A 13502-nucleotide genomic window follows, 5' to 3' on the forward strand; every position below is an offset into this window, starting at 1 on the left:
TTCACAGGACTCAGCAGGGTCACACACCAACTGTGTCTGGATGGGATAAGATTCATTTCCTGGGGCACAACACAAATGTCCTACAGACTATATTTATACAGCATACAGTTTAAGAGTAGTCATCTTTTCTTATAAAAATACAATTTCATAGAATAAAACCTTTGACTGTATATATTATTAATTATATTATTTGTTATTATTATTAATGTATCATTATATTAACAATAGTTTTACTATTCAACACACATATCTCAAACACCTAATAACTAACTACGCTATTCATTATATGACTATTAACCAGTCAGACAAAACAGCTGATGCATTTATAGGACAAATACTTGTGTCACAACGTGAAAACAGTTCTTACCATTTTCTCCAATGGAGGCCTCTTTTGCTGTTACATTGACTACTATGATATCATGTTGTTTTGCCTGATCAGCCGACTCATGTCTAAATGTTTCAGCCCCTTTCAGCAATAAAGAAGCAAAATACTTAACCATCACTAGTGGTCTTACAGCATCGTGTTGCCAGACTTACAGAAAGATCCTAGAAAAAGCAGAAGAAAAAACAAAGTAGATTTTATTTAGTTAGTTAGTTAGTTCTCCAATTAGTAAAGCTTCAGTCTCCTTTGGTAGTAAAAAAAGATTTAAATATATACACACATATATACACAAAATATTGCTTAATTATTATTCACCTTGATATCCTACTAAAAATTGGCAGTTCAAATGAGTGAGTCATAGAAACATTTAAGAAACATATTTTAGCATCATTTATGCTGTGATGATGCTAAAAAAACCCTCTGTGGTTAAGCATCTCACTATATTAGGAGAACCCAAGTACAACCGCCCTAATAGAAGGCCCTAAGGATCCTGCCTTGAAAAGTTTCCTGTTCATAACAACAAAAGATTTAAATATGGATGGGTGGGTGGAGAAAATATACAGCACACTAATACTGGAAAAAGAACTAACTTGGACTTGCATTACCAAGTCCTCAGAATATCTAAGCCATTCCCTTGCTTTAGTTGCTAGATCCTGTGTAGAACACCATCACCATGAGGCACTTGGTTACACACACTTATGAAAAAGCTTTTCAAACTAAAATAACCTGACAACCCAAGTACATTGAAATGCTTGGTAAGAATAACGATCCAAGGCACAATGATTTCAGGTATATTTGAAGCCTGTTGATGAGGGGTAGAAGGTTCCGATTTCAACATGATAGATCTGACCTTCAAGATGGTGACTACTTATATTAACGCATTACAGAGAATAATTGATTTTGAAACTTTTTGGTTCAATTACAAGATTAAAAGGTTGGTTACAGCTGAAATAATCTCTTTAGCTCATCAGAGAATTATGTAATAATTCAAAGAGGGACAGAAGGAATACCAGACGGTTAAGGGAGAAACAGGAAGAAACAGCAATAGTTTTTTTGTCTCGGTTGCATTCTTTCCAAAGTCTTGAATTATACAAACTGAAAGAAATACATCTCAGATGTATTTTAGAAAATATGCTTCAAATCTTCTCCTATGTAAGACAGTAAAGCTCTTGTTGAAGGAGTAATACTATGTTTGCCATGCACAGGTTTTCATGTGAAGCTATAAAGATTTAAAAATGGTATGTTGAGCACATGTAGCATGTTTTCATTACACAAAACACTGGCATGGGACCAGGTGGCCTCACTGCATCTATGAGGAGAACACGCATGGGAGTACCTGAACAAGCCTTCTTAACACAAACATGTGTGCTGTGAGCTCTCTCTCTTCTCTCTCCTCAGTGAATGACTTTTTAATCAGTTGTAATCACCGAGCCCAGGTATCCCCAGCACCTTCCCTGCTGGAGCAGCTAGCCCAGGGAAGCATCCAGAGGCTTCCAGCATTAAGGCCAAAGTCCAGCACCAGGTGCTACAGTTTGCCTCCCGCTACCCATCAGTGATCCCTCCTTCCTTCCCAGCATCCTGGCTAGCTTTCTCATAGTAGCATATGCTCCTCAAGTCCCCTCTTTGTCAGTGAATCTATGATTCATTTTCCAAACTGTATTTCATGTTCCTAGAGCACCTCAATGGAGTAGCCTCACAACCAGCTCCTTCCAGTGAAGGTTTCCTCCTGCCCCGCCCACAACCCCACAATTACTCAGTTAACTAAATTAGCCATGAAACAGCAGCAGCATTTGCAGGCTGAGGATGGAAAGCTCCTGCCTACCCCAGGGAAAGGGCCCGATGCCCTGGCCAACTGCCCTTCTCTGCCCAGCACCACTGACATATCCCTGTCCCAAAGCCACTACCTGTCCCTGGGACAAAGCCTTCCAAGCCAGGGAGCACCTGTGAGACTCAAGAAGTAGCTCATTGCTTAAAAGAGATAATAAAAGAAAACATACCTACATTGCTAAAGTAAAATAAGCAAACGAACAGCCTGTGAAGTCATGAGTTCATAAAATCAGCTGTATGTGCATTAGAAATAGTGTCACCCTGAAGGCAACTGATGGCAGTGGGGCAGTGAGGGTACAGGATCAAATTAAAGAAAATGCACCCACCAGGCTGTGGAAATAAGAAGGATAAACAACACAAACTGCTCTGAAAGATAGGGATTAAAAAGGGCTGGCATGGCAGACTACCAGAAGTATTACATAATACACCATTTTCCTCCAAGACATCTCTGTGACAACAAACAGGAGTGCTTTTGCCAGTCAGCCCCAAAAGAACCCTGCAGAAGGACTTGGCCTGTATCCAGGATGGGAAGGCAGTGCTGTCAGGGCATGGGGAACCATAGCAGAACCAAGGCTGATGAGGGAAAACTGAAGTACTTTGTTAATTCCTTGGGGAAGGTAAGCTGAGTACAAAGAAACTGAAGCCAGTTCTGGTTTGGCTGCTGCTCAGATGTGCTGAAGGATGCTGGGCAGTGTTGTCTGTGTCTCTAATTACTTCTGACAGCAGTGTAAAAGCAAGCTGAGAAGTGCTGTCTCATAGGATATCATCTTATCACTCGGATGAGTAGACGATACACAACTTTTGAATCCCATCCCAGATAAAAGGAATATAAGTTTCCAAGGGTAATGGTAACAAGTAATTTATAAAAATCTTTTCCCCTTGGGAGTGGCAAGTTGCTACACAAGTTATAGAGAATTTAAAAAGAAACAAATTTCAGGGTGAATGATTTTCTGAATGATGTTTTGGCAGCAGATATACTTTTTGCAACTGGCTGTCGTTGCACAACCCACTTTAAGGAGAATATATTGGTGGAAAGCCATAAAGCTTATATACATAGATGAAGTTGCCTCATCTCTCATTCCAAAGCAAGCTGGATTGGTTATGCTGACCTAATGTTTTCTTTATCATGGTTTGTGTGAGGCTAGGAACATATGTTAGATTGTGATTTAGTTTGCTTTTTCAGTATCCTAATGGCAGTCCTTTGAGATACTAGTTCAAATTAAAATTTAAAAATGTGCAGTATTATAAAAACCGTTTTAGAAATCTAATATTGAAACACAATCAAAATATTGCCTGTACCATGAGCTTTGTTATGCCCCAACTTAGCAAGAATAATTTTCTGCAGGACATAGAACCCCATCTTTTTAGGAATATACCTTGCAAAATATTTCAAGAAGATCTTCAATTTTCCTTTCCAACGAGTAGAAGAGAACAGCTGTCAGGTTTGATCCCAGGAAAATCTCCTCTCTGCAGATACGACCTCTCACTTCCAGGCTTCGCAGGCTTTGCCCGTTCCTATGGGACACAAATCAAGTTTGACACTGATCAGGTTTGATCCCTTTCTTTCAGAGTCATTCTCAGTCTCCTTCTGGTATGAAAAAGTTGGTTTGCCATTAGGAAAGTTCAGTGTTTTAATTCTGTTTAGGAGAGAAATCAAGATACTTTTAAAAAAGTGAGCCTAAGTCAAAGAATGACTTGAAGAACTTTTCAGTTTTGCTAGCAAACAATTTCAAATTCAACATTGAATCATTTTCTGCTGTTAAAACAGACCAACTCCTGCAACATGGCCTACATCCGAACTGAAATCAAGTATACATATTTTACTGATATGACACAGCCTCTCTTTAAAGAAAGGTAGAATTAATCCCAAAGACAACCTCATCAAAGCAGCTGATAGAGGATCTGTGTAGAATTATTCTTTTACAGAATTGCTTGGTCTCGCTGGCATTCTTTTCTTCAAATGAAAAACAAACGTTTGGTTTTGGCAGATACTGACTACTTTCAAGTTACTTGTCCTTTTATTTCAATTTAAAACAGGCAGACATTCCTTATTAAAGTTCAAAGAATTTCTGTCTGATTCTGAGAGAAACTCACGGTGACTTTTGTTACCAAATCCTGTACATTCCCATACCCTGACATTCTAGAAAAAAATGATCCGATTGGTGCTGTGACATTGGTTTGAAAATAAAGGTAAAGGATTTCTCTCATTGTTGATTAAGAAATCAAATGCCCATCATGCAAACCTGGTACCCAGCAATAATTTCAATCTGGGGAAGGTTTTAAACAAAGGTGCCTTACTAAGTGTTTAGAACAGCTGTCGTTTGTCAGGACTGGAACACGGGGTAAGGCTGTCATGGGTGAGAATGGAAGGCTTAGACAAAGTTAGTAAAAAGCAAAGCCTTGCTGGTGAATCTAGAGGTACAGAAAGGATTCCCTTGCTTTCTAAACTCCTTCTCAAAGAAGGGCTTAGGTGCAGTTGAATCCTATCTTAGCCTCGGACTGTGTTAACAGTTTAAAGGAGTTACAGAGGTGTGATTAAACCACTTTGTCCTGCAGGTTTTAATGATGTCAAAACAGATATATTTATATAAATGAATTATTTATTATGACAAATTAACAGGTGAACAGATGAAAAATCTTAATCAGAATTATTTACTACACAATATAAACACTAAAAGTCTACTAGTAGAGTATAACATAGCATAAAGCAGTATAGTGCACCGTGACAAAGCAATTATTGAAACAATTATATTAAACCTAGCAAAAAGAAATATTTATTAAGTAGACATCTGATATAACACCCATACCAACACTAGTGGGGAGATCTCTTTCTCTCTACCTCGAGGAGTATCCTTGGAGGGCATCCCTCGCCAAGGGAGGAATCTCCACACACATACCCCAAGAAGGGTTATGTCAGAAGAACCTGACTGCAGGAGAGGGGACTGGACTTTTATAGTATAGAGTGATTGACTGCTAGTCACACATTTACAGGCCAGCTGTCACCTTATCTGTCAAATCAGACTTCAAAAAGCAGGGTGTTTATTCGAAGTCTAGTGAACCAGGATGGTTTTAGCATAAGTAACACCAAGACAACACCCTGGCTCGAGCAGTAGATCTTGCATGATAGCTTGATTGGATTTTAGGTCTAATGAGGGTGGGTCTATCCTGCCACAAAGGCACAAGCATATCCTGGACTTACAGGAGGTGTTTCCCAACTCGGCTGATCCCTGCTCTGATACACAGCATCTGCAGCTTGTGCAGGTCACCTGGCCTCTTCCCTCTCATCACTGCGATTATCCCGGTTATAACCAGATAACCGCAAATGCCCGTGGAAACAGCACCGCTGTGACCACCCCGAGCGCTGACAGGTTTGAACTTACACACTTCCTTCTGCCGCGCCTGAAGGAGGCGAGGTCCGGGCGCTGCAGGCAGGTGAGGGCAGGCCCGGCGGGGCCAGGGCGCCTTCCTCCGGCAGCCGAGATGGTGCTGCTGCTGTCGCCGCCGCGGGGCCGAGCCCTGGCGGCCCCGAGTGCCGGCGGTACCGAGACCCCCGCAGCCCTCTCAGAGCGCATCGACCCCGCCGGAGGGCGAACCGGGGCACGGCAGCCCCGCCCCGCCGGAACTACACCTCCCGTCGGGCCTTGCGCCGCCGCACTCCCAGGAGGCCGCGCGGCGCCGAGCGCTGCCATTGGTCGGATTCGAAAAGAAGCCGCGACTGGTGCGGAGAGCGAGGGAGAGACGCGGCGGGTGAGCGGGGCCGGGAGCGGGGCTGGGAGCGGGGCAGGGAGCGGGGCTGGGAGCGGGGCAGGGAGCGGGGCCGGGGCAGGGAGCGGGGCAGGGAGCGGGGCAGGGAGCGGGGCAGCGAGCGGGGCAGCGAGCGGGGCAGCGCGGTCGGTGCAGCCCCTGCGGGGCGCGGGGCTTTCGCTTGCAGAGGGAAGGTGGTGGGGGCTCGGGGTGCGGGCAGTTTTCGGTGTTCGTGCAGGGCGTGGGTAACGCCCGGGCCAGGCCGTGCTGGGGCAGAGCCCCGGCGGTTGTGTCCCGTAGGAACGGGCAAAGCCTGCGAAGCCTGGAAGTGAGAGGTTGTATTTGCAGAGAGGAGAGTTTCCTCTTCATTTTTTTTTTTTTTTTTTTATAGTGTAAGGGCTGATGCTTTAGGTTTTATATAGGCTCCAGCGTGGTTTGGAGCTTTTTCTACCTTGCCTTGTGCTGCCTGGCAGTGCTGCACGTGTGTGCTGTGACCACGCTTTGCTGTGCGTGCCGCTGGGGATCCCCTTCTTTTAGGGTGCCTGCAGCTCTATTGCCGCGGTTAGTAGAGTTATAATAACACAGTGTGCCCTTACTTTTTAGTAGCTGCAGCCAGGCAATATAGTTGTTTACACCAGAATATCTGAAGCAATTGCAGTGCTGTGTGACACCATGTGGAGGCAGATATATAGTCTGCACCTTGGGCTTTGCATTCTGTCAGGGGTTGAACCTCACTACCCTGAGTGCTGGGCTGTGTAAACACTTCTAGTGCCAGCTTTGGAACATAGCTTGATGTTTGCTTTTTGCCTCTTACGTAGAAAGATACAGAATGAGAGCATAATCTTGACAAATCACACTTAAAGCTTATATTTAAAGCAATTAAAAAGTCAGTTATCTAACAAATATATTTCCTGTAAAGGGCTGATAAGAGTTTTGCAGTGTAGCTGATGAATAAGACTTCAAATCGTGATAGCACAGGTACGTTTCTTTCCAATTGTAGCTTATTCACAGGTCAGTCTTTGTTCAAGCTGTGATGATATTTTGGGCCACATTTTTCCTGGTTTTCATACAGTTGCCTGACAAAAATGTAGATTAGAAGAAACAAAGTAAACATTGATGCTTTGTTTATGTATATTTTTACCTCATTTGCAGCTTGGTGACATTTGTCTAGCTGCTTAGAGGTCTCTGTCTGCCTTTTGCAGCTTACATAGATTGAGCCCTCTGCAGACCCACTCTCCAGCTACCAGAAACTTGCTATGTAAATTACGAATAGGATGAAGAAAGCTTTCTCCTTAAAGAAATTGTAATTATCAGTTTAAAATTTACTGTCTTCTAAGGGACTTCAGAAGCTCTATGTTATATGATCAGGGACCACAAAATAGTTTTATTTTATCTTGCAGAATGGATCCAACTTTGGATAATGACAAACTTTACAGACCATCCTATATTTCTAGCATTGAGCTATCTCCAAGATCAGGACCAGTAAGTGTGGAAGATCTTAAAACAGATCTCTCCTCTGAATTTTCTTTGGTTTCTTCAAGCTCGGACACAAGCCAGGTACGAAAGCTTTAACGTTTGGATTGCTTTGACATTTATTTTTTACAAAATAAGCTTAGTCCTTTCTTTAATAAGATTAGTCAGAATTTTACAGAGAAGATGGAAAGCATCTTTTGTATGTTTTAAATTTGGAAGAGATGCATAGGATTAGACTAAGCTGTGTGGCACTGCATTGATGCCCTATTGGGCACATCAGTTTTCTCTGAATGAAGCTAATTACTAGTTCATAGAATGTTTTATGGGTGTCATTCTTTATCTCTAGTTGGACTGAATGCAGTGTGTATATGTATATGCTACAAGATTAACTCATCACAGCCAACTTCTACAGTGCCTAAGCACTTGTAAAAAATGATGTAGGCAATTACTTTTGATTCACATGTTGTCAAATAAGTCTATTCAAAACAGCCTGGTTAAATAGAACTGCCTTAACATGCTAGTTGTCAGACAAAGAATAAAGAGTCTAATGTCCTTAATTTTTTTTTTTAAGGGGAGCAATTTGGACTCTAAGGGACACGTACAAGTTTGCTTACGTATTAGGCCATTTACATCACTGGAAAGAGAAAATGGATCACAGGTGTGATGTTTATTTAGTTTAAAAATACCTTAAATTTGTTTTGTGGGAGGTTTTTTGTTTGTTTTTTTTCCTGTAAATGGGCTCTTTATATTCTCTTCATGCCCACATTGCTTGTGTTTCCTTTAATAGGACTGTGTTTCACTTGAAGACTCAACAAACATCATACTGAAGCCCCCCCACCACTATCTGAATCGACTAAGTGAAAAAACTGCTGGACAGATGATACAGAAGTTCACTTTTTCACGAGTAAATGAGTTATCTTTAAAAGTTTTTAATTTATTCCTGGAGCACTTTGTTTAACTTATATTATTTAATATCAAACAAACTATGTTTTTTGTTTAACTTTGTAGTCTTTAAGATTGTAAACAAAAAGAATTTAAAAGAGCCTTTAAAAGTCACTAATGATTGCTTAAACAAAGTATAAATGTTTCTTGGTAATACTCAGGTGTTTGGACCTGAAACAACTCAAGAAGAATTCTTTGAAGGTACCATGAAGGAACCGGTGCAAGATTTCTTAGATGGATGTAATCGTCTTGTTTTTACATATGGTGTTACAAATGCTGGAAAAACTTACACTTTCCAAGGTATAAGTAAAAACAAATTCTTGAATACACTTCCTTTTTTTTTTTTTAATTAAGGATTACTTCTAGCAGAAATATTATAACTTTTTCCTACATTTCAACTGTAGGCCCTGTACATGGGCTTCTCTTGGATATCAATAAATAGTCTTTGAAAATCTCTTTCTGTAACAGATATAAATGCCAACAGACAGTCACTGTTTACATAAACTCTGTTTACAGAGTTTACATAAACAGTCATATTGCTTTGTAAGGCTATGCCACTTATTTTATAAGAAGAAATAGTAGAAGGACAATAAGTTTTGTGCCTTCTGAAACTAATCTTTATTGAAGTGACATTATTTTCTAAGCAATCTTCAGTTTAGGTGGACTATAATTGAAGTACTTTCAGTTACCATTTATCTGGGGCAATAATGGGATTCTCTTTTCTGTCGTTATAAATAATAGGTAAATAACAAAACCCCAAAATTCCTCAAGTGTACAGTTCTTCCAACCTTGACTAGTTTGGGGGGTGTATTGTGTGGTTTTTCAAGAATTTTTGGTTGACATCTTTTTAGACTAGAAGCTTTTTCATGGTATTATAGTTTTAGGACTTGGATAAAAATTGGCAGGGCAGAATGTTGTGTACTGGGTGCCGTGATTTCCTCTTCTGTTATTCCACTCTAGCATTACATGGGAGCCTGTATTCAGGCAATGGCAAAAGACTTAAGGATGAAGCAGTTTTTTTAGGATTGTTCACCAGTAACTGTTACTTTGTTTGTGTTAGGTTGAATTACAAGTGGCCACTAAAATACATAAAAAAATTTTAGAGAGGAGATGAGATGGGGAGAAATACGTGCAATGAAACAGTACTTAAGCTTAATATGTTATTTGGTTAATAGCTTGTGATTTGAGTGCCAACCACATTTTATATAAGTTCTGACTTAGGTGACCCAGCTAGTGCTATAACTTTTAAATATCTGAAGAACAGGAGAAATTTATCAGCCTGATAAATTCTGCTCTCCCCTTTTCTCTCACTTAGAACTTAAGTGAACCCTTTTTAAACTTGGATTCAGAAAGATGAAGTGTACACTGAGGCTTTTATTTGACTCCTTTTTGTCATTCAGGTGCAAAAGTAGTATGTTATGAGAAAAGAGTCTGGGACAGAGAAAGGAGTGAGTCTTCACAAGGCTTTAGAAGATTTTTGTAGGGTCTGTGGAGTTAGTACAGGACTGCAGCCAAAAGATCAGTCATGAGTTTTGTTTGAAGATTGCTTCCTTGAGAGAGAGTGAAGGCAGCCTATGAAATACAGTTGAAAAACTGTGAATCTTTATTAAATGTCTGTTGGTTGTGGGGTTTTGTTTGTTTGTTTTCCCACAAGGCTAAGCTTATGCAGAATACTCCAGCAGTTTTTATTTTATGTTATGCTCATTATTGGTGTAGAGCATGAACTGTTGCTGAAAGTTGAATACCTTTAAAAACACTCTAATGGCATTTCTATTACCTTGAGAATACAAAAACCCCTCACTGATTCATGCTGTAAGTTGCCTCCAAATTTCTCCTGTATACCTTAAGATTTCTTTTTTTTTTCTGTATTCATTTATCTGTATACCTTGTTCACACTAATAACTAGGATTTTTCTTTTGTATGTTCTTTCAGGGACAGAAGATGATGTTGGTATTCTGCCAAGGGCCTTGGATCTGTTGTTTAAAAGTATTCAAGGAAAGCTATACACAGCAATGGATCTCAAACCCCATCGGTGTAGAGATTATATAAAGCTGACTGAAAACCAAGTGAGAGAAGAAACTGCTATTAAAAATTCACTACTTCGCCTATTAAAAGAGGTAGAGGAGCACTTTCTACACTGATGAGTACATGCATCTTTAGATAGCTCTATGTTCTCCATTTTTCAGTGGGAAGAGACTAGCTGTATTTAAGCATGGATATGTCTGGTGTCAGCCAGCTATTCAGATGAGCAGTAAAGTGAGCAATAGAGCTGATGAACCCTGTTCTCCTGTGGATTTCTGTCTCATGGCTGAATACTTGATGCACATGTAAACTCTAAGTGGTTTTTTTTTCTGTAGCTTGGGCACCTGATAATTTATCCTCTGGGCTTACTTAGTGCTTAATAAGAACTGAATGCAAATAGTCTCCTTTCTATCTGTGGGGATACTAGTAGGTCTGATCCTTTAAATAACTTACTGTCTTTCAGGGTAGTTGAAAAAATTAATGATTTTGAGGTTGTTTTCCTCTTTCAGTTTGGCAAATATCTTCAAAGGAAGCAAGAATTTATTTGAAACAGCAGAGCTATAACACCAGTGGACTTAGATTTGAATTAAAAATCGATTTCTGCTGGACTTTATTCTTATATTCGCTGTTGAGCAGTCCAGAATTGCACTCCAGTTTTAGGAGTTGCCTGGAATTCTAAAGCTGTTTAGTCCAATTACAGTTATGGGGATTTGTATTTTGTATGAGCATATGCTTTTCTTGGTGTCTTTTCATTCTGAAATGAGGGGAATAATATAAAATAAAACTTAGCATATGTTAAGATTTGGAACTAGAAAGGTACAATTTTGCTTTTTTTGGTTTTTAATGAAAAGAATTAAGTGTCTCCCTTGTGGTATGCTAGGTTATAATGGCTGTTGTGGGAAGGAATATATCTGTTACCTTGATTTTTATCCATTAGTTAGCTGGGCTCCAGGGTGGAAGGTAGATGGCAGCAAAATTCTTCGACTTCACTTCAGAAGCACAGACACATGCTCTCTACCTCTGGCAGTCTTCAGAAAAGGCTGTCACGTGTGTGTTTGAGTGCACATATATATCCCCTCTACTTTGTAAAAATGTGGTTTTAAGAAGAATACTTTAGCTTATAAATTTGCTGGCAAAGTTTGCATCTACTTCAACAGAGACAGGTTTGGGTGGGTGATTTATATGTGTAAAGCTTAAATCTAAAAATTTTGATTACATAAGTATTCCATTATTTCAGGAGCACTTATGGAATCCCAGCTTTATATGAAAAATACTCTCGACAGAACACTAAAAACCCCTGACTCAAACCATACCTGTTTTTTACTTCTTGTTAGTTCACTTAAGCATACTTGTTTTGGTAGACAAATTTAATTTCTTTAGACACTTTCACTGGCAAATCTGTGTCTATAAAAAAGCTAACTAACCAAAATTAAGACTGGGAAGGGAGTGCAAGTGTATGAAGATTATAAGCTCTAGCTATAGGGTTTTGGTTGGCTTACTTTTTTTTTTTTTTTTTTTTTTTAAAAATAGCTCAGCAAAAATTTTTTTCTAAAACCTTGACTTTATTTCAGCTGTATCATGTATTTCAAGCATGTATCAGGAAGCAATAAGTTACTCATTTAATTTTTTTAAGTGAATGAGTGTTCTACATTTACCACTGTTTCTGAGGGTTGACCTAGTAAGGTGTAAGATATGAAATTGTGTATTAGCAAAATACCAATAACAAAAAACTTCAGGACTCTTCAGATTTGCCAGTGTAAGACTAATGTGTAAACTGCAGCTGGACTCCTGCAAATCATCCTGTTAAATCAGCCTGTTTCTGTGTGGGCTCCCACTCCTCTATTTTTTCTATGGCTAGACTACTTCTGATTCGGAAAGCTGAAATGCCATATACTGGGGTAAGGGAAGTGTCAGGAAGGAGTAAGAACAGCCCTTTCAACAGCAGTATATGGGTACATTGAACTAGACATGGTGTGTAGGCAGGATCTTTCTATGGGCATGTTGCAGCCATGCTCTATTCCTATTTAGTAATACAATAGAACTGTTAGAAAAGTAACTTGTAGCATATTGTACTGCCAACAATATTTTTTAAACTTTGTTTTATTTTGTAGGTAGACCATCAGATTAGCACTAACAGCAATGCACCTGTTGATTCTAAGGGTATGTTTCATATAAAAGAATTGCAATTAAAGCTGACAAAGAAGCTTTCTTAACATCAATAACTGATTTCTGGCCTATGTTAATAATAAAATGACTACTTGTCAATTTTTGTATGCCTGTGAATTGGATAATGAGGAAGTTATTTGGGCAGAAAACCCAAGGATAAAATGGTTAGAATACCTGAACAGGCATTATATGACCTGGAAAGGTCATAGGAAAAGTAGTACTACTTAAGCTGTGGGCCCTAGTAATATCCTGACAGACTTTTAGAATACCTACATGTACTTTATAAATCTAATTCTAGCATTTTAAAAACTACCAAAATACTGTGTTTGTTTTAAAAAGTCAAAATGAAGTATGCTTGTCAGTTTAATTCTTTGTCTTAAGAGACTTGGATAACTCTAACCAAGCTGTATGTGTTTGATACAATTTAAAAGTGGAAAAAGAAGTGGTACAGTAAGTGTCTCTTGCAAATATGTAGGTTAAGCTTGTGACTTCCAGACATTTAAGAAAGGGAGTGGGAACTTCAATGAATTTTTGTATGAGTTAAGAGTTTTTTAGAAGGTTGCTGTAATATCAGTTTTCACTTATTAATTTTTTTAATGAAACTCACTTTGCTAGGTCTATATTGACTGGTAATATTTTGTACTTGGCAGATTTGGAAGATACCTCAAAAGACTCGGAACAATCTGCCACAACTGTGAGAAATTACATCAAGTTTTCTGTTTGGGTTTCATTTTTTGAGATTTACAATGAATGTTTTTATGATCTACTGATTCCTATATCAAATGACAAGAAAAGAAAAACACTACGCCTTGCTCAAGACATCAAGGGATGTTCTTTTGTGAAAGGTGACTAGAATACATTGCAAATTGCTGAATGTAGTTTGAAAAGTTTGTCTACCTGTAATAATGCTTCTTTCTGGATTGGAAAACTAACTGCATTCACTGTG

The 13502-nt window shown here is 39.2% G+C and overlaps 2 protein-coding genes across 9 annotated transcripts in view; one reads left to right on the forward strand and one right to left on the reverse strand.

The window, feature by feature from the left end:
• PANK1 (pantothenate kinase 1) overlaps window positions 1–5772 on the reverse strand; it is a 45468-nt gene extending 39696 nt beyond the window's left edge. For 6 of the 8 annotated variants that reach the window (XM_039380264.1, XM_039380263.1, XM_039380262.1 and 3 more), the window contains exons 1-3: window positions 5590–5772; window positions 3586–3724; window positions 368–546 (exon numbers count right to left, since the gene is read on the reverse strand). The gene's annotated coding sequence lies outside the window, so the exon portion shown is untranslated. The remainder of the gene's footprint in view (window positions 1–367; window positions 547–3585; window positions 3725–5589) is intronic. The other 2 variants (XM_039380267.1, XM_039380266.1) reach the window with 1 other exon arrangement.
• A 573-nt stretch (window positions 5773–6345) lies between these two features.
• Window positions 6346–13502, forward strand: part of KIF20B (kinesin family member 20B) — a 37100-nt gene continuing 29943 nt past the window's right edge. Inside the window, exons 1-9 of the mRNA XM_027717939.2 lie at window positions 6346–6931; window positions 7156–7256; window positions 7354–7510; window positions 7998–8084; window positions 8214–8330; window positions 8530–8668; window positions 10301–10485; window positions 12502–12550; window positions 13207–13401. Coding sequence (XP_027573740.2) covers window positions 7228–7256; window positions 7354–7510; window positions 7998–8084; window positions 8214–8330; window positions 8530–8668; window positions 10301–10485; window positions 12502–12550; window positions 13207–13401 — 958 coding nt within the window. The 5' untranslated portion in view covers window positions 6346–6931; window positions 7156–7227. The remainder of the gene's footprint in view (window positions 6932–7155; window positions 7257–7353; window positions 7511–7997; window positions 8085–8213; window positions 8331–8529; window positions 8669–10300; window positions 10486–12501; window positions 12551–13206; window positions 13402–13502) is intronic.

This window comes from Pipra filicauda, unplaced genomic scaffold (genome assembly GCF_003945595.2).
Source record: "Pipra filicauda isolate LSUMZ 115617 unplaced genomic scaffold, ASM394559v2 scaffold190_size1978887_pilon, whole genome shotgun sequence".
Classification (NCBI taxonomy): Eukaryota; Metazoa; Chordata; class Aves; order Passeriformes; family Pipridae; genus Pipra; species Pipra filicauda.